The 21,116-nt window shown below is 29.1% G+C and overlaps 1 protein-coding gene across 1 annotated transcript; it reads left to right on the plus strand.

The window, feature by feature from the left end:
- Window positions 1-16,885: 16,885 nt before the first annotated feature.
- Window positions 16,886-21,116, plus strand: LOC126670452 (UPF0613 protein PB24D3.06c). Its single transcript, XM_050364184.2, has 9 exons — window positions 16,886-17,283; window positions 17,379-17,455; window positions 17,818-17,923; window positions 18,429-18,521; window positions 18,624-18,689; window positions 19,724-19,869; window positions 20,244-20,352; window positions 20,663-20,727; window positions 20,854-21,116. Exons 1-9 carry the CDS (start codon window positions 17,026-17,028, stop codon window positions 20,999-21,001), a joined length of 1,068 nt encoding a protein of 355 aa, XP_050220141.1. The 5' UTR covers window positions 16,886-17,025; the 3' UTR covers window positions 21,002-21,116.

A 21,116-nucleotide genomic window follows, 5' to 3' on the forward strand; every position in this document is an offset into this window, starting at 1 on the left:
TTTTATATTTTAAAGATAGTTCATCTTTTAATTTACATGTTTCAAATTTTCAATTACCACGTGTAATGCCAATTTTGCCACTTATCTTCCAATTTCTTTTCTTTTCATAAAGGAAAAAATTAGTATTTAAATTTCATCAAATAATGAACAATCATGTATGTGTATGAGTAATATTCTTGATTGTCTAATAAACTATATAAAAATACGAGCGAATTTTCTGAAACTCTACCTTAGGGGTGTAACTGAGTCGAGCTAACTCACGGACTACTCGGGATTAACTCGAAATCGACTTGACTTATGTCGAGCTGAGCTCGATTTCGAGCTACTCGAGTTAATTACCGAGTCGAGTTCGAACTCTAAAATACTTAACTCGATGATCTCGCGAGCGTAATCGAATTTCGGTTAATTTTCCGTTTTAGCCTTTATATTTAGATATTTTAATAATAACACTTTTATTTTAATATTAAAATTTAAATTTTAAATTTTTATATAGATAATCGAGTCGAGACCAAGTCTCAATTGTTTTACCGAGTTCGAGGTCAAGCTCCTAAAATAAAACTCGATCAAGTTCGAGTCAGGTTTTGAGCTTTAAATTTTAGAGTCGAGTCGAGCTCGAACTTGACAGTGTTTCGACTCAACTCGGTTACACCCCTACTCTGCCCTCCCTTTTTATGGACTCGCAATAAAATTGAAGCCACAATCACTAGTTGCGAATTTTTTTGTTTATAAATGAGTCGATCCACAAATTTTTGCAAGTTTTTTCTTTCTAAAGATTTTTAATAATATAGAAGTATAAATATAGAGCCTTATATCAACTTTAGGAATCGCATACTCATAGTCATAGGTATAGAAAATAAGTAAAATGAGATATGGTTAAATATTGGGGACGGTGGTAAGAATCTTGGAATCTAAAGAAATAACTTAGAAATGAAATGACTAATATACGATTCAAGAATTTACTTTTCTTGTTTTTCAATATTCTTTTCCTTAAAATTGCTAAATCAGAATTTAAGGACACTACTCTGAAACAATCCACTTGAGTCCGTACAATTGAAAGGAAAAATTTAATAATCAAAAGCCTACAACTTGGTAATATGCCAAGTCACAAATAGGCACACTTTTAATTTTCAACATTATCATTGCTTGATGGCAACAGTTTTTTTCTTCTTTATTTGACCTTCTTCTAGTGTTATTTTATATGAGATTAAATATTATTATAAAATGTTTTAATTAATTAGTACTTAAACCTATTATTTTAATAACCAAACTAGATCAACAACTACTTTGACCGCAAACCGAAAATCAGCCAAATTCAGTTCTAAAAATTTGAATTTATGGTTCAACAATTTTATACTGAAAAACTATATGAATTATTGAACCGTTTAAACCATTATTTCCAATCAGTTTTTATGAATTTAATTGGAATTGATTTATTTATTTTAACTTACAAAGCCATATATAAGGTCTAATTACATTGTGTCATTGTTCTACTTTATATTTATTTTTTATTCAAGTGGTGGTGGTTGAAACGTAAACCGATAGTCATATATCAATTTAGCTATTGATTCAATTTTATGATACTATTTAATTTATTTATTTTTGAGAAGTATGAAGAAAAAAAAAGTATTTATAAAAAAATTATGTTTTTGAAAATATTTGCAAAAAATACTCCGATTTTGAAAATTTATGTTTTTACTCTTTTTAAAAAATTATTTTTTACTCTAAATATTTATAAAAATACTGTTCTTTTTTTAGAAACTGTTGAAACAGTATTAGAAACGATTTTTTAAAACGGTTTCAAATTATTATTTTAAAAACCATTTGAAACTCTATTGGAAACTGTCTTTAAAACGGTTTATAAAACAATTTCCAATTGTATTTTTAGAAACCATTTTAAACAGTTTGAAATTGCATAATAAAAAAATAAAATTCAAAAATTTAAAGCTATGACTAAAAACATTCAGTTTGGAGGTTAAATTTTATAAATATTTTTGTTTTTAGATAACATTGTAAATGTCCCAGAAAAAACTTATAGGAAAAATTGTCATATTTCACTCTTCATCAAATGCAATATAAAATAGATTTTATGTTTTCAAGTTTAATTTAGGTCGTGTGATAGATTTCTCCACAGGCGCTCCCCTTTTTCCAGTTATAAAAAAAAAGTTTAATTTCTAGCAACAACTATTAGTGGTGTGAAACTATAAATTAAAAAGAATAAGTTGGAAAAAGATAATAAATAATCTAAAAGGACAAACTAAATAAAATAACACTAAAAGAAATAAAAAAAAAAGTATAAATTTATGTGATTGAATTAACTAAAAATATTTTCATGAGTGACCAAGTTATTTATAATCTATTAATAAACAATTTTTTTTAATTTTTAATTTGAATAATATAATTCTAAAAGCTACTATTAATAGATAATTTTCAGTTTTTTATTTTATAAATTATTTATTATTAAAAAAGTATATTGATTATCATTTATTTTAAAATTTATAATGTTTATATGTGTAATTATCATGAAGTTTTAATTTTAAAAACTAGTTATTTGATTTTGTTATTTTGAAACTGTTTTACTGTTACAATTATTACTATAGAATATTGAGAAAACAACAAAAATGCCAAAAATTGGGCTCCAATTACACTAATTGCCATTTAACTCATTTATCTTACATTCATACCACAAAACATCAAAACTTTACATTCATGTCATCCCAATAAGAAAAAGACATGTGGTCTCTCTTTCCACATGGTCTCCTTTTCTCTCTCATGTGTCCCCTCCCTCTCTCTCTCTTTCTTATCACGTGGTCCCCCCTTTCTCTCTCTCTTTTATCCTTTTCTCTCTCATGTGCTTCTCTTTCTTTCTCCCTCTCTTGCCACGTAGCCCCCCTTTCTCATACACACACTATATGTCTAAATAATTCATTTATATAACATAAATTTTGAAAATAATATTACTTTTAATTTTAAAAACTTAAATTTATTAAAATAAATAAATACACAAATAATATAATTTTTATAAATTATTTAATTTTTATGTCATGTATAATTATATATTATGATGTATCTATCATGTATAAATATATATCATGATGTATCTATAAAGTACATTTTTAAAATGTATCTATCATGTATTAAATATGTATCGAAAAATGTATAAATATATAAATGAACCTATCAAATTAGTCGGTTGATTCAATTAAATCGATAAAAACTAAAGATAAAAATTAAAAAGTTTAATTAATTCGGTTAATTAAACTCCAATTTACTACATATAATTCACTGTCTCGATCAAAAGATTTTGGAAAAGATAAATTAATCCACCTACGCGTCTTTTAACTATTTATTTTTTTAAATAATAAATTAATAATCATCTAATATAACTGAGATGTATCAAAAATGAATCAAATATGTATCGAAAATGAATCAAATATGTATAAAATGAATCAAATATGTATAAAAATGTATCGGAAATGTATCAAATATATATATAAATACGTAACAAAACGAAAAAATATATAAAAACAAGAAAAAATATTTTGAACGATCGAATATTATATCAAATATGTATCGGGAATGTATCGAAAATGTATCAGAAATGTACGTTTCGGAAATATATCAAATATGTATCAGAGCTGTATCAAATATATCTCCAGCATTTTTGTAAAAGGACTCAATCTAATTAGTCGATTGATTCAATTAAATCGATAAAAATAAAAATAATAATTATAAAATTTAATTAATTCAGTTAATTAAACTCCAATTTTATTATATCTAATTCACTTTCTCAATCCAAGATTTTAGAAAAGAGAAATTAACCAACCTACGCGTCATTTTACTATTTATTTTTAAAACAATAACTCAATAATTATCTGAGATGTATCAAAAATATATCAAAAATGTATCTGAAATGTACTAGAGATGTATCTGCTCTACGAATAATACTCCAACGATTACGGTTCTTGAAACAATAAAACTTGACAGATCAAATATGCATCAGCGATGTATCAAATATGTATCGGCGATGTATCATATATGTATCGAATATGTATCCGTTATATACGATTTGAAGATGATAATTTAAATTTAATTGTTCAAGAGCCTTGTTTTATGTTTGATTGTTTCTTAATTTTTTTTACGTAAATTAGATTCACTGTATTTCATTATTATTGAAAATTAATTTTTTAGTAACTTAATTTTTTTTTCAATTATAATAAGTGTATCATACATATATCTTTTATATAAATTATAATAATTTAGTGTAAAAACAAAGCCATATAAAAAAATTGTTATTTAAATTGAAAAACAGAAGGTAATTGAGAAATGAAGGGAACAAAGGCCAATGACATTAATTAAGTAAAAGAGAAAGATGATGGTTTTTCTCATCTTCTTTATGTCATCTCCATTAAATTACAAAAAATTAGCAAATTTGTAAAACCTAAAAGCTCCATTTTTTTCTTTCTCAATTATCATGAAGAGGAGGAAGAAAGGTGAGCCATCAAATTCGGATTTAGTATGGGAGCAACAATTGTCTCCAGCTGCGGGTTGATTTAGGAGAAAAAGGAAAAGAGAATAGGGATAGAGGAAAGGGAAGAGGTGAGGCATGTGGCAGATGGCACTGGGTGAAAAGAATTGATAAATTTTGGCATTGTGTGAAAAGAATTGATCAATTTTGGCACAGATGGAAAATTAATGCAAACAATGGTAGTTGATGTAAAAAAGTAGAGTTTTGTGATTTTTTTTGTTATTTTCTCTAGAATATTCTCTTTATTTTTCAGTTTTTTTTTAACAAAGAAGGTTATTATATTAAGATAAAACCCATTACATCCTAATAAAACTCATTGACTTAGCAAACTAGAATACAAAGCCTTACAATCCTTTGCTAAATCATGAGCCTTAAAATTAAACTTCCTAGAAACCAAACCAAAATGTGATATAAACCAACTCCTAAGATGCAGAATATCCTGAGTAATGCCCCAAGCTTGAGCCTGATGAATAATTTGGTGATTAACAGCCTGAGTTACATTAGACGCATCTCATTCTCATGAGTTTTTAATCAATATAATTTTTTTTATTTAAGAGCATTTCTTGAATAAAATACTTATTTAAATTTTTATTAATACTTATTTAATTTAATTTGTCAATTATTTTAATATTAATATTATTTTAATGTTAAATTATGCTCTCGAGATTTTTATATTTGTAGAAATTGTTTATTCAATTTTTAAATTATATGAATTATTACTTCTTATTTTTTATATATAAATATTTTCAAAGTTCTTATTAAATTAAAAAATATTTAAATTCCTAAATGTCTTTGATTTTTATGAGGACTCAATCTATAATTAAAAAAAAATCTAAAAGTATTTTTTTTGTAAATGAAAATAATAAAAAAAGAATAAACTAATCATTATACATTTTTAAAAGGCCTAATGTCTTAAAAAACCCCGACCTTTTAGCCCCTTTTCAATCATACCCTGACGTTGAAAATTTGTCAATTTTACCCTATTTTGCATTTTTGTTTTTCAATTGTACCCTGAAAAATTAAATTAACGTCTTTTGCGTTTGGAAATTTGTTTAAAACATTCTTCATGTCTCGCATATATTGATTGTATATTTTTAAAATTTATTTAAATTTAGTTAAATTAATTAAAAATTTAAATTAGTGTTAATTTGATTATGGTTTTTAGTTAGTTTTTAAAAATAAAGGAATTATTTGTATTTTTTTGAATAAAAAAGAATTTAATTTCATGTTTAGACTTAATTAATTGAATGATTTCATTATTTAAGTAAAAAAAATTAACAAAAATTAAAAATTAGGGTACAATTGAAAACGGAAAATTCAAAAGTGGGTAAAATTGACAAATTTTCAACGTCGGGGTGGAATTGAAAAAAAGTTTAAAGGTGAGGGTTTTTTGAGTGATTAGGCCTTTTTAAAACCATTAAATTTTCGTAATGCCTGAAAATTGTATTAAAAAAGATCATGAGAAATGGCAAGCCAACATTCAAAAGTGAAAGCACCTCAAGAGCAAGACAAGTACAAAGCAAAATCATTCAAGTAAAATACAATTCGAATTTCTAAACTACTCCAAACTATAATAGGAGAAGGACGAATTAAAGTACTTATAGGAATTCGTAGTAATAGTGAAACTGTCAAAAACAACCTCCTGGGTTGAAATGCAACTTCTATAAAAAATACATGAGTTCTTAATTTTTCAAATATTCCAAATCGTGAAAATCCAAAACCTTAACCACAAATTTGAATAAGGACTGTTATAAATCAAACAACGCCAATATAGAATAAAATCCTCCAGACAACGAGGCATAACCCAAAGCAAGTCAATCTTTGATACAATCAAATTCCAAACTGATCTCGAAAATGAGCAGTGCATAAGAATATGGTCGCTAGTTTACGTCTCTCCGCAAAAGATACAATCAGTTTCCGCATTTGGAATGATGCTCCGGTGAGCAAGGAATGAACGACTGTCTATTCAGCCATGTAAGGCTGTCAAGACAAAGAATTTAATGCAAGGAGAAGTGACCATGTTCTATAGCAACAAGAATGGAGGACTGCAGTCAGGCGTGAACGAGAAATAGCAGCAAAAGACCGAGCTGTATAACTATGATTTTTCCCGTCCCCCCAAATAATGTCCTCGTTAGCAGTAGAAAAGTCGAGTCGGTCTAGATTAGCTTGAAGAAGGAGAAACTCGGTTTTCTCTGAAATACGAATTCTACGCCTCTACCTCCACCTCCAACTTGTTGAATGCACTTCACAGACATAAACAAGCTTTTGATTAGACAGCCCATAGAGATGAGGGTAAATATTCGGAGGCGATCTACCGTTAAGCATGTTATCGTGTCAAAAGGAAACCAAGTTACCATTGTTTATTCAAAATGAGACATGGCTAATGAAGGTAGTATAAGAATTTTGATCAAGGAAGCAAGCAACCCAAATATTTTTCCAAATATGCGACATAGAGTTATTAATGCCATTTTCAAAACAGCCAATAAGAAATATTAGAAGAAGAAGCAACAATTTTCACCCATAATGATGATTGCTTCTCTGAAAGAATTTTTCATATCCATTTGAAAACATTAAATTTAAATTGGAATTTATTAAAAAATAAAAAAAAATTATAATGATTTCGCGCTACCATATAGATATAAGACTAAAAAATTGCAATCGATGGTTAGAGAACGATGTCAATTATGTTTTCTCCATTCACACAATTTTTTTTTATTTAAATACAGTCACAGAAAAAGGCTGGTATGCCATCATGTGGTTTTGGATTCTATACAGGGTTTTGCAAGATGGTCCTGTAGTGCTAGGTTAATGGCATCCTTGGGAGGGACATTGTGACCATGGAGGCCATACTAACCAGCAGTTAAAGAGCCAAGTAAGAAGTTTCCGCTAGTTCATCTTGGTCATTGCCCCCCGACGACAGATACGTTATTTTTTCGTTTCTTGTGCTGAATAAAGTGATTCTATAAAGAGATTATTGTTAGCAAAAACGCAAGTAACGGTATCACGCAAGTAATGCTATCTGAAAGTACGGATATCGATCTTATTGAAACAATGAATAAAGATATTTTGTTTATTAGTTTGATCATTTAGCAACAAAGATTTGGATATTTTATAATTAAAATCTAAACAATTAAAAGTACCAAAGTAACAAATTAAATTAAAAAGTAATTAAAGAACAAATTCAAAGAAATTAATAAATTGAGGTTTTAACAATATCATAAAAAGGTTCAAAGAGTTTGATATTTCAAAATAACAAATAAAATCATAAAAAATAGTTTTTCTAGAGATTTTACCGAGAATCAGACTACTCTAAACCACTGAATTCCGCTCTCTCAAAAGATCGATAAAATCACAATCTAAGTAATTAATCAACACCTAATTCGCTCTCATGAAATTAAACACTGAATTAATTAATTAAAAGTAATTATGAAGCAAACTCATAAACTACTTAAATCTAACTCACTCGCACAATAACATCTTTTAAACTTTTGATTACTTAAATCTTTTTAATTGACAATCTCTTAATTAGTTAACCAAACACAATTTCAAGAATTAAATGATCAATTTAATCTTTGTATAAGTTCAAGATCGAAACACGATATTAATCACTAAGCAAACCACATTTGTTTATTATAAATCCATATCAAACTTGAATGAGAAATTTAGCTATTCATAACAATTAAAATAATAATAAGGAGATAAAAAGAAGAACCAAACATAATTAAAGATAATATACATGGAATTGTCATTTCAGAATAATAAACTTTGATTAAAAGAAAACGCATCAATCTTGTCTCAAAAACACTAAAAAAAAGTGCTGAAAAATAAACTCTGATAAATTAAGCTCAAAACTATTATACGACTAATTAACTGAACCCCAAAAACTAAAAACAATTTGCCGTATATAGAGGTTTTGAAAATAGAAATAGACAAATAATTCCTAATATAAGTCTAATCAGGACTAAAGAATAGAATCGAATTTAAGGTCTTTGAATCAAAACAACTTTTCTCAGATGTCTCGATCGAGACCTTTATATTTTTTTTTCAATTCTCGTTCGGTTTAAAGGCTGTCTCAAACAAGACTTAATGCACCAAAATCCCTGCCTCTTTTGCTTCAAGTGTCTCGAACGAGACCTACTATTTTCTGCAACACTCTTCTTTTATTTGTCAAATCTTCACGACTTAGTCAAATCTTCGATTTCAATGCTTTTATACTCAAATCACTCCACAGTAGCTTTATTGAACCTGAAACGCTCACACACATAACAAGGCATGCAAACGCCAATAAATGTATGTTAAATAACAACAAAGCTATATATTTAGTTCCGGTATATAAGAGTAATTCTATTCCTATCAGATTGCCATTTGCAGTGTCATGAAAGTCCCTTTCAGTTTGTACTGTTTACATCTCTCCACATAAACATCAAATTTTGCCTGTAAATTGCAATGGAACTGAATGTAGACAAAGTTTATTATCGTTTTAGTTGCTCGTCTGTTTACTGTAAAAAAAAAAATTTATTTATTGTGCTAGATATATATCATATGGTGGAGACAAATAGAACTTTAAAAATCGTTTGTCCTATTATGCATAACCTAAAGTTTTTGTTGTATCTATTGGTTTCAATAATCATTAGAGAGAAGATGTATTTAACATTATCTAAGGCTCCAATAAGGATTGTACCATACAAATTTAAATATAATGTCAAAATACCTTTAGCTATAAATTCATGATCAGCAAATAAACTCAGCAAAATGGATCTACGCTCATAGACATATATTTTTTAGTTTAACTGTACTGTGTTTTGGACGGGTCTTAATTATTAAAACAGCTTTTACACTTGCTATATTAAAATTAATTTTTATTGTACCTAGATGAATTTTTTTGCAAGAAATAAAAGACTCTATTCCTAAATTTAAAACGGCTACATATAAATGCGGTTTGAATCCGCAATTTTATTTAAGTCAGAAAGTATTTTATCAATTCGCATGCATCCTTATGGGATAAACAACATGGATTTTATTTAATCAAAATTTTGGTTTGTAGTAGTGATTATGATGGGCAAGCGTGCGTGCGTGGAGGAGCGCAGAAAAGTCTCGTCCAATATATCAAATCGAAAAGGAAATTGGCACTTAACATTAAATGATTGATAAAAAGGACACCCACAATCTTTTATTCCTTTCTTTTTTACCCAAAGTTTCTTCATTACCTTTCTATTTGATTTACATTAATATTTTAATCACAATCAACCCTACTTAAACTAATCATCATTTCCTTAAATTCTTGATTGGAGTGTGAACTTATGGTCTCCTTCATCATTATAAATTTGATTAGATGATTTCAATGAATTAACTAATTAAGAGAGAAAGAAAAAGAATCACTTTGTCATTTTTTTCATATGTAATTCTTTCACTATATGCTCCATAGATTGATCAATTAAGAAAAAATTATCTTGCTAAAAGATTAGCCACACAAACCTTATCCATCAATTTATTTCCACTAGTTTGTTTCTTTCTTTGATGCGATTGGTTTCTAATTTTTTCTTTATATAACATATTTTCTTAGATGCATTGTATAATATAGTATGAAAGTTTTGTGATTTTTATTGTTTTGATGAATTTTTCCGTTGCTTTTGCCCTCTTTGTTTTAAATACCTATCGAGCCGTTTAAAAGTGTTTTATGAATGAACTAATAGTTTTACAAATTTACAAAAATAATAGATAAATAAATGAAATATACTCGCTTCATCTGAAATTTATAGATTTTTGTATCTTAAATTATAGGCCTAATCGCTTAAAACCCCCTCACCTTTAACCCCCTTTACAAATATACCCTGACGTAGGAATTTATCCAATTTTAACCTAATTTGCCCTTTTATGTTTCAATTGTACCCTAAAGCATGAAATTGATCTCTTTTTATTTATTTATTTTTTAAAATAATCCTCCATTTTTATCCTATATTTAAATTAGACCCTAATATTATTAATAATTTTAAAAATAAAAGATTATTTCAAACTTTTTATAAGTGAAAAAAGGTCAATTTAATGCTTTCGGGATACAATTGAAACATAAAAGGGCAAATTAGAGTATAATTGGAGAAATTTCTACGTCAGGGTATATTTGCAAAAAGGGATAAAAGTGGGATTTTTTTGAGTGATTAAACTTAAATTATATAAATCATTTATATTATCATAAACCCTAAAACCCTAAACCCTAAACCACTATATGAAATAAGAATAAATATGGTGATTTTTTTTATAAATTAGTTTATATATAAATTATTTTTTGTATTTATATTTGTCATAAGTCTATTTATTTGGGACGAAGAAAGTATAATTTATTAGAAATTTACTCAATCGACTTTTTATGAATCATGTTCATGTATATTTTAATATTCAAAGATTATAACATGAATTCACACATACATTCATATAAATATCAATACATAAAAATTCCAAATAAAATGAATACTATATTATTTGGCTCAAATGATAAAGAAGAACACAAAATGCAATCATGAGGAAGTCAAATAATGGGTTTAATAATAACATACTTTTCTTTGATAGAATCTAAATAATGATAACTTAATTACATAATTACACTAGCTTAAATCAAATGACCCTCTCGTCTCGTGCAAGACTTTTTAGAGAAGGAGAGGCCAAAGACTATATATATTTGTGCATATCTTTAATTTATTCAAGGGGTCGTTTTTCTTTTATTTGAGCCCACCATTTTCAATATTTTATATTGATTCCTATGTTGACCCATCACTTCTTCAATTTTATGTATTAATAAATGCCACTACTTGATTATTTTTTGGGTTTCAAATTTAATTATAGTGATATGTTTTTCTTTAATCTTTTATACTATTATAGTAATAAGTTTTCTCTTTATATATGAAAGCCATTTGGCATTACAATAAAGTAGGTTGGTTTGAAGCTATGCGTTTCATTCGTTAGTCAATTATAGTTGAAAAGTCTATAATTTTTCAATTCTTGGTCATGTTTATTTTTAGCTTAAATACATAAAAAAAATCATCAATTTTTACGTATTTGGATATTTAACTTAAATTTTTAATTTTAACAAAACAATACACGAACTTTCCAACTTTTACAATTAAGATCACGTTTGCGTTTCCTTAAAAAAAAACAATGTTGTTTTACATCTAAAACGGTGTGGTGTCTTAATTGCAAAAATTAGAAAGTTCGTGTACTTTTTTTTCAAAATTAAAAGTTTATACTCCCCCCGTCCCACAAAGATAGGCAAAATAGCTATTTTAGACGTACCAAAATATAGGAAAATTTACTATATTAATTTAAATAATATCAATATTAACTTTCATCAATTTCAACCACTTTTGTCATATTCTATAAATCATCATTAATTATCATTTTATATAATACAAAAATTAATAACAAATTTATCTTTACAAAATTTAATTACAATTCCAACACAATAATTACCTTTTCCATAATATAAATTAATAATATTTAAAATATTTAAATAATTAAATTAAGATTATTATTGGAAGTTGATAAAATACAACTACTTTAACAATCATTTCTTAATCTATGTGCAAACTCTATTTTGCCTATTTTTATGGGACGGGTGAATATTTAGAACACGTGAAAATTGGTGATTTTTACTGCATTTAAGCCATGAATTAATGGGTGATGGGTTAATATTTGATTTTTAAAAAGGTTCAAAATCAGATGAGATATACAAAAGGAGAAAAGAAAAAATTTGTTTGGAGAAGGGGCATTAGCAGTGTGGGTGGTGGCGCGGGTGTGATTAGATAGAGCATGAGTTGGCGGTGAAAAAAAGAAGAAGATGGCAGCGATGATATTAACGGATGATGCCGCTGCCGTGAGTGAAGAGATGGTCGTCGTTTCCAAAAAAATTACATATATCATTTTTCTTGAAGACGAAACAGCTATTGGTAATTTTAAAGTAGCGGTTGTCGTGCCATGAGTTTTGAAGGAGCAACGGTTGGAGATGGATGACCAGTTGTCGTCGCTGGAGGTGCCGGACCTGCTACTGCCATGATGAACGGTTGAGCGCCTTTTTAGCCTTTTAAGAATTATTTTTTGTTTGTTTTTACTAATGCAGTTATCAGAGTGATGAGTTTATTTATTTTACATTTATTGGTTTGTATGATTTGTAATGGTTTTGTTGTTAGTTAACCAATTATTTACTAATGATACACCAATAATTTTATTTTTAATATATTGTTCTGTTGGTAAATTTGCAACATGGAGAGGTCAAGGGTTCGACTCTGCCTTTCCTCAGGCCGTGATTTGCCTGTTTAATTTTTATAAAATGCATATTAACTCCCGCTAATCTCCGCTAACAACTAATTTAAAGTAGGTCCATCTCAGATAAAAAAAAACTCTTTCTTCTCTGCTCATTTATTTTAGAGGAAATTATATGACACACGTGATTTTGGGAAATATTCCCAAAATCACGTGGTCCTCTTATTTTTTGCATCTAAAATAAAATGTTTTGATGAACACGTAATAGCCATGTTTTATTTGCATCTAACACGTATTTTTGTTTCATTTAATTTTGCAAATAAATATGTCTACAGATTTTTGGTCTTTTCTGCCATTTCCTTGGCTTTGCTCGTTTTCTTCAATCTTTCCTCTTTTCCGCTGTCACCGTCGGTTTAAATAATAAATAATTTTTGCTCCTCTTCTCTTCGCCTGCTGTTATTGCTTGATGGAGTTGTTACCACCGCAAAGACGTAGACCTAATTGCTGCTTTTAGGCGGTACCGACAAAGGAGGCGGCAGGTGTGGAGAAAATGGTGGTGCTTCGGGAAAGGACAATGAGAAGGAGAGAATGGCGGAAAAAAGAAGAACAAGAAGACAATGATATTGACTACTATGTGAAAGAAATTGACTCTTGGATATAGATTGTAGATGTTCCTGAGAATGAAATAAATGGGTAATTAGGTTTTTTGTAATATGCATGCCTCATTTTTAGTAGCTTTGACATGTGGAGTATAAATGATGATCTATACAAATGAGGTGTCATTTTGGTTGATGGAGCTGAAGTAGATAGTAAGTTTTAGGGATTCACACTCTAAATGACCAACTTTATATAACAGTATACCACAAATATATGTACAAGATTGTATAAGAAGTGTGGTACTCTATATTAAAATATAAAAAAATTATATAAAAAGATAATATGTATTTTTAGTCGCAAAATATAACATACATAAAATATACATCTAATATACTAAAATATTAATTATAAGAATGAGCATACCTCAATTTAATATTTTTTTATTAATTGCACTAGTGAAATGAAATATTATCTGAATGTTACTTATGTTTAAGTTGTATATAGAAAGTATACATAACGTATACATAACGTATACATAACGTATACAAATATAATAAAACCAGAAACTATAAAATTAAAACGAATATGCAGAATAAACATAAAGTGTACAGAAGGTATACCAAAAATTAAATGGTTAATTAGAAGGAATATTTCAAAGCGAAAAACTACTAAAGCCCGCAGTGTTATCTAGATTATTAGTTTCTTAGGATTATTATGGTCACTATTTTTCTGAATATTTATTTATCTTTTGTTTTTAAAATGTTTAACTGTTCTTTTTATGTAAAACCTATTATATTTTATAATGAAATTTATACTTTTGTTTTTAACATGTTTTAATTTTCTATACCAAAAGTATACATTAAATATAGGCCTAATGTCTTAAAAAAACCCGACCTTTTAGTCCATTTTCAATCATACCCTGACGTTGAAAATTTGTCAATTTTACCCTATTTTGCATTTTTGTGTTTCAATTGTACCCTGAAAAATTAAATTAACGTCTTTTGTGTTTGAAAATTTGTTTAAAACATTCTCCATGTCTCGCATATATTAATTGTATATTTTTAAAATTTATTTAAATTTAGTTAAATTAATTAAGAATATAAATTAGTGTTAATTTGATTATGGTTTTTAGTTAGTTTTTAAAAATAAAGGACTTATTTGTACTTTTTTTGAATAAAAAAGAATTTAATTTCATGTTTAGACTTAATTAATTGAATGATTCCATCATTTAAGTAAAAAAATTAACAAAAATTAAAATATTGGGGTACAATTGAAAACGGAAAATTCAAAAGTGGGTAAAATTGACAAATTTTCAACGTCAGGGTGGAATTGAAAAACAGTTTAAAGGTGAGGGGTTTTTGAGTGATTAGGCCTTAAATATATAGATGGTATACATAAATTATATGAAATGCATAAATTTAGAATTCATAAAATATACACTTGGTATACTAAAAAAAAGACATGAAGTATATATTGTTATAGTAAAATTGTACAAAAATATATATCTGTGTGTTTTATAAGTTCTAATTTTATTCAAAAACAGCATACAAAAGGTATACATAAGTTATATTAAAAGTATAAAATTAGAATACATAAATTATTCAATTGGTGCACATAAAATATACATCTAGTATACTAAATATTAATTCTAAAAATAAGAATATTTTAATTTAATATTTTTCATTAATTGCACAAGTAAAAGAAAGTAGAAAAGTAAAAGGTATAATAAAAACATACGTAAAGTATATATATGATAATACTAAATATTAAAAAATATACAAAAGGTAATGTCAAATACTAATGATAAATGATGTTGTCATTTTTTAAGCATTAAAAACCAGTAAGAATATATATATATAAAAAATTTGATTAGCATAAACATTGTCATTATTTAAAAAAAATCAGTACAATTCATAAGGTATACCAAACCATTATAATTTTTAAAAATAAACTAAACAATACATATAAAAAACTGAGGAACATACGAATAATATTATCGATATAATATAAAAATTAATTAATTTGGATACACTTTGTCATCTTAATCTTAATATTGTGTTAACATATAAAAAGAAATAATATACTAAGACTATGTAAGGGTATACGAAAACTATACAAAAAGTATACAAAATATACTAAGAAAATAACAACAACAGTAGCTGTAGTAAACAACAGTAACAGTAAGAAAAAACTGATTACAACAGCAGTAGCAACATAAAAAAAAAACTAATAATAGCGGCAACATGAAAGAAAAACAAAAGCAACATCACAATAAAACTAAGAAATAAAGCTAAAATAGATTGAAATCGATTGAAATCGGTTGAAATTGCTAACTGATTTATCGGCCCCCGCTGCTTCTTAATTTTTCCGATCTGCTAATTCTTAGACTCCCTTTTCTGATCTGCCTGCTCCTCTCTATCAGAAAACCTCCGAAGGAAAACCATTCGTCGAACTCCTCCAAGAAAATGGCGTCGTTCCCGACATCAAAGTCGACAAAGGAACTGTCGAATTAGCCGGTACTGACGGAGAAACAACAACTCAAGGCTTTGACTCGCTTGCCACTCGCTGCCAGCAGTACTACAAGGCCAGCGCTCGATTTTCCAAGTGTCGTTCAGTTCTAAAGATTGGTCCGACTGAGCCGTCGGAGTTGGCTATTCAGTAGTGAAAAGAATAAAAGAAAGAAGATGAAGGTTTTGGTTGTTTTTGAAAATTAAGTGCTATATGCAAATGTTTAGAATAATCACGTGCTAAACAATTAATTAACATTAAAAAGTGCTAACCCCAATTAGTTTGAATCATCCGTAGTTTTCTAATTATTTTCTCCTATTTCTATATTTTTCAACTTTTCCCTCTATTTTATTTAGACTGGCACAACATTGGAAGTTGGATCAAGTTCAAACGCTGGACTGATCGCTGAACATTTAGGGCCTATGATATATGCAAAAGCCATTTTAGGCGCTCATTACTCCTCCAAAGAGGCCTCACTTAACAATAAACAATTCTGTTTTAGCCCAACTGGAAGCTATTGACTGGGCCTTCTGTCGCTGCGGATGGATTAGACCCATTCCAAGGCTCCTGTATTTTCCTACTTTTATTCAGAAAATTCGAAAATACTTTTTTATGGTCTTAATAAACAACCTAAAAATTGAAAAATATGATAAATAGAAAAACTGATTCTGAAAGAAAATAATTTTACAGTAAGTATTTTCTGAACAAAAATAATAAATTACAAAGGAATGTTTATCCCACACAACGGATGTGTCACGTTATTTTTACAACAAGCCAATAATCATTTGCGATAGGGAATCTTTATTTATCACTTATTTTTTTATCATTAAACATTTGCACATGGCTAACGCCTCATTGGTTTGCTACATGAATGACGTGGCGCAACCGTTGCATTGTATAATTATTCATTACAAAGGCCTCAAAATGATGAGGTAACATTGACTCAAGTTAGAGTTTGTACCAAATTGATCTGAAGAATTTCGTTAATTGCAATTTTAGAAAGTATAATACCCAAAATTGCATATTCAGGAAAACTATAGGGGCTCTTTTTTCTTTCTCAAAAAATACAATTTCAGATCTTCTTCTACAGAAACGAAATGCACGACAATGGCGACAACTTCTTAATTACAGTAAAACCTTGATAAATGAAACTCTCGTTATCATCTCCTAAGCTATCCTCTACCTCTCCAACCGCAACTTCCACTCCCACTTCATCTACTCCGGCGTCTTCTTCCTCTTCTTCAGCTGCTTCATGGTTCTCCGGCATTGTTCGCGGCCGCTCTGATCGATCTTCCAGTCTCAAAATGGCCGCCAATCCAACCGCGTTTGATAATTTAGGTCCAATCAAGGGTAAAAACCAGTTCCGAGGTGTTCTTTTTAAGTACGGACCCAAGGCTATTCAGGTCTATTTTGAATTTAACTTTTTAAATTGATTTGACTGCTAATTTTTTAAATGATTGAGTAACTTTTTGTTGTTGTTGTTGCTGTGCTGCTTCAGGTTGCGTTTAAAACAGGTGAACATAAACAACAAGTGGTTATAATTGGTGGACTAACCGATGGGTTTCTTGCTACTGAGTATGTTGTTTATTTACTAATCTTGTTCATTTTAACTTATATTTAATTGTTTATAACTTAGTTTATTTATTATATGAGGTTTATTTAGGTTTAAGAATACTGCAGTGGTTCCTATTTAATTGAATTCTATTTATTTTAGTTAATTGGAGAACTTCTTAGTTTGTAGATTGAAAACTTCGGCATTTTGGAAAGAAATGAAATTATGCAATTGATAACATGAGTTTGCAACTTTATTCGAAGCAATGACATGTTATAAGCTAATTTTTCTAGAAATTATTTAAAATGCTAAGCTCGACATGACAAGATAATTGTAAAGCCATAAGATTAATGTCCTCTTTATATGTCTGTTTGATATATGGCAGGTATTTAGAACCTTTGGCAATTGCTTTGGATAAGGAGAAATGGTCGCTTGTTCAATTTCTTATGTCATCATCCTATAGTGGATATGGAACTTCCTCCTTGCAACAAGTAAAACATTGTTTTCTTTTTACTGTCTACTGTTCTGCTATGTGATGATATGTTCTTACTAGCCTGATTAATTATTTGCATGCACCTAAGACCAAATAGAAGTCAAATATCACACAATTTGAGTTGGCAACTAGCTACTGGTACCCGAAGCTTGTACTTGTCTTTCCTCTTTATGTGGTATTAGTTTTTAAACAACTGTTTAAAATGTTATTATTTGTGTTCTGGAAACCAATTTGATCTTGTGATTCTAGACTATGAAATAGACACATTTAGGGAATAACCGAATATGCACAAATTAATTTGTAAATTCTACTGATGAACTTTCACACTGTTGTTTCTTATTCAGACTTCGAAATCTAGTTTAAACCATAAGTATCAAAATTCAGAAAGCTTATGGGAAAGATTAACTAAAACTTTCCAGAAAGATCCATTCGTTCTGTGTACTTTGATGCTTATATGTTATCCTTAAAAATAATCCGTAGTTTTTGCACTTTTTATCTTGAAGGATTCCACGGAGATTGATCAGCTCATAAGTTATTTGATCAATAAAGAAAATTCTGAGGGCGTGGTTCTACTCGGGCATAGTACTGGTTGTCAGGTGATTTTCATGAGACTGCATACTTGTAGTATAAACTTTATAAATCATGCTCTCTTTTTGCAGAAGTAAAATTAATGTTTTGTTGTTTCCACATCAATCTAGGATATTGTGCATTATATGCGTACCAATGCTGCATGCTCCCGAGCAGTTCGTGCTGCCATTTTGCAGGTATCTCATTGCCCGTTCCATTTATACTTATTTTGCCTTTTTTGGGGTAATTGATCCTGAAGGTCACTGAAGTTTCAAGTTTTTTCATTTCAGTCACTGAACTATTTTTTTTTCTTTTTGATCACTGAACTTTCATTATTTTTCATTTTGATATTTTCCAGCCAAAAATACTTAGGTGTCAGCCGGAATATATTTTTTTTCATCTAAAAACTTGCCATGTATGCATAATTTGACCTAAAAACTCATTTTCAAAGTAAAATTATTTATTTGTGCTAAATTTTCAAAGTAAAACTAGCAAAATCCGGTTGCCACATGTCAACTTCTGGCTGCCACCTAAGCATTTTTGGCCAGAAATACCAAAATGAAAAAAATTTAAAGTTCAATGATCAAAATGAAAAAAAAAATAGTTCAGTGACTGAAATGAAAAAACTTGAAACTTCAGTGATGGTCAGGATCAATTACCCGCCTTTTTTGTGTGCAAACTTTTAACATGGCTATGATTTCATAAAAGCAAACTACAGCTTGTTGTATCTTTGACTGCTTAATGTTTCTTTGTGAAGGAAGAATGTTTCTTCAAACTCTAAATCATCGTGACTTAGCTTGATTTTCGAATCTGAATGCTAGTATGGTGCTCTTGTATAGAGTTAATGATTGCTAAAGCCATCCAAGATCCAAAGAGCATGATGACATTAGGTGTATCTGTACTTTTTACTTTGCAATTCATTGATATCTTTCGTTTTCCTTTCTGTCGCTGAAATACTTCATATGGAGTAGCTGGTGCTACTCTGGTCTGCACATAGAATTAGAACTGTAGACGGTATACGAGTGCAGGGTAGATGCACTATCTGTTAACAAATGGTTGTGCACTATCATTAGAGATAAATGATTTTCTTGGTGATGGTCTATTGATTGGGAAGCCGATTTTCCCCATCTCTTGTTTGTGGCAACATTTGTACTTCCTACAAATGCATAAATGCATAGATGCTGTATTATAACTTTGCAGCTTTGATGATGATTCGAATTTGAATGTTCAGGCTCCAGTTAGTGATCGGGAGTATAATGCAACTCTTCCTAAAACAGCTGCTATGATTGACCTAGCTTCAACAATGATTGCAGAAGGCCGGGGTTCAGAACTAATGCCTAGGGAAACAGATCCGTCTTCCCCAATTACTGCTAACCGGTGAGCATTTAACAAGTCATTGTGAATATTATATTAACATTATGTTAAACATTAGTATATCCTTTGGCTGACTGCCTCACTGATTTTTTTTTTTAAATTCCTTGTAGTTGTAGGTCGTTAAAACTAACTAGTGGGTCCCTCCATGTAGCCTGAATTCCGGAATATAATTTACTGGCCCATTAAGTTTTTTTGGTTGCAGCATATTTATTTATTCACTATCCTTTATTGCGTTGAGTCAAACCACTCTTGTTTTCTACATGTTCCAAAAAAATACTTGCATATTTTGACATTTTATCTACAATGTATATTAGTAGCTTAAATATATTATAAACATTTTGGGATATGTTCTCATGCTAATAATTAGCATACTGCAGATATAACTCCCTCTGTGCCTACATGGGTGATGATGACATGTTCAGTTCCGATCTTAGTGATGATCAGCTGAGAATGAGACTTGGGCACATGTCCAACACCCCTTGCCAGGTAAAGATACGGATATATCTTAGACTTATATTCGCAGCATTGTTGTGTGTGGTTGTGACTGATTGTTACCAGATTAACACCATCAAAAACATTTGCAACTCAAACTACATTACTGAGGAACTGGATCACTTGTGTTGGTGACATGATAATGTCATCAAATTTATATGGGGGAACTCATCATTTTGAAGAGTAGATATTTGAAGATATATAAGAGGAGAATATTTTCACAAGGATGTTACCGTAAAGCTGCATCCGATATCTTGCTTTAAGTTTTGTTTCAGCTGCATTTAATTGCCATATCTCGTTGCAGGTTATCTTTTCGATGGCTGATGAATACGTTCCAGAGTATGTTGATAAGAAAGCATTGGTTGAAAGGTGATGCTCGACACTCTTTGCTTATGTTACTATTCAATTACACCAAATCATATTGTTCGTACTGTATTTTTTACAAGGATATACACTTAATTACTTGATTATGTCCGTACTACCTACATCTTGCAGATTGTGCAAAGCGATGGGTGGTGCTGAGAAAGTTGAAATTGAGCACGGGAATCACTCTCTCTCGAACAGGGTCGGTGAAGCTGTACAGGCGATTATAGATTTCGTTAAACGAGAAGGACCTAAAGGCTGGGATGATCCTTGGAACTAAATACGGTGCCATTTTTTGCCTTGCATTCTTTGTTTTCCTGCTTTCGTTGTTGCTGGTTTTTACTGTTACATAACCTATTTTTCCATATAATAGAAGGTGGGTGTATTTCCAAACA

Source organism: Mercurialis annua, linkage group LG2, assembly GCF_937616625.2.
Source record: "Mercurialis annua linkage group LG2, ddMerAnnu1.2, whole genome shotgun sequence".
Classification (NCBI taxonomy): domain Eukaryota; kingdom Viridiplantae; phylum Streptophyta; class Magnoliopsida; order Malpighiales; family Euphorbiaceae; genus Mercurialis; species Mercurialis annua.

Coding starts and splice junctions, on each gene's coding strand:
- LOC126670452 (XM_050364184.2), top strand. CDS start 17,026: ATGAAACTCTCGTTATCATCTCCTAAGCTATCCTCTACCTCTCCAACC. Junction 18,522..18,623: donor GGCATAGTACTGGTTGTCAG/GTGATTTTCATG, acceptor ACATCAATCTAG/GATATTGTGCATTATATGCG. Junction 18,690..19,723: donor TTCGTGCTGCCATTTTGCAG/GTATCTCATTGC, acceptor TTGAATGTTCAG/GCTCCAGTTAGTGATCGGGA.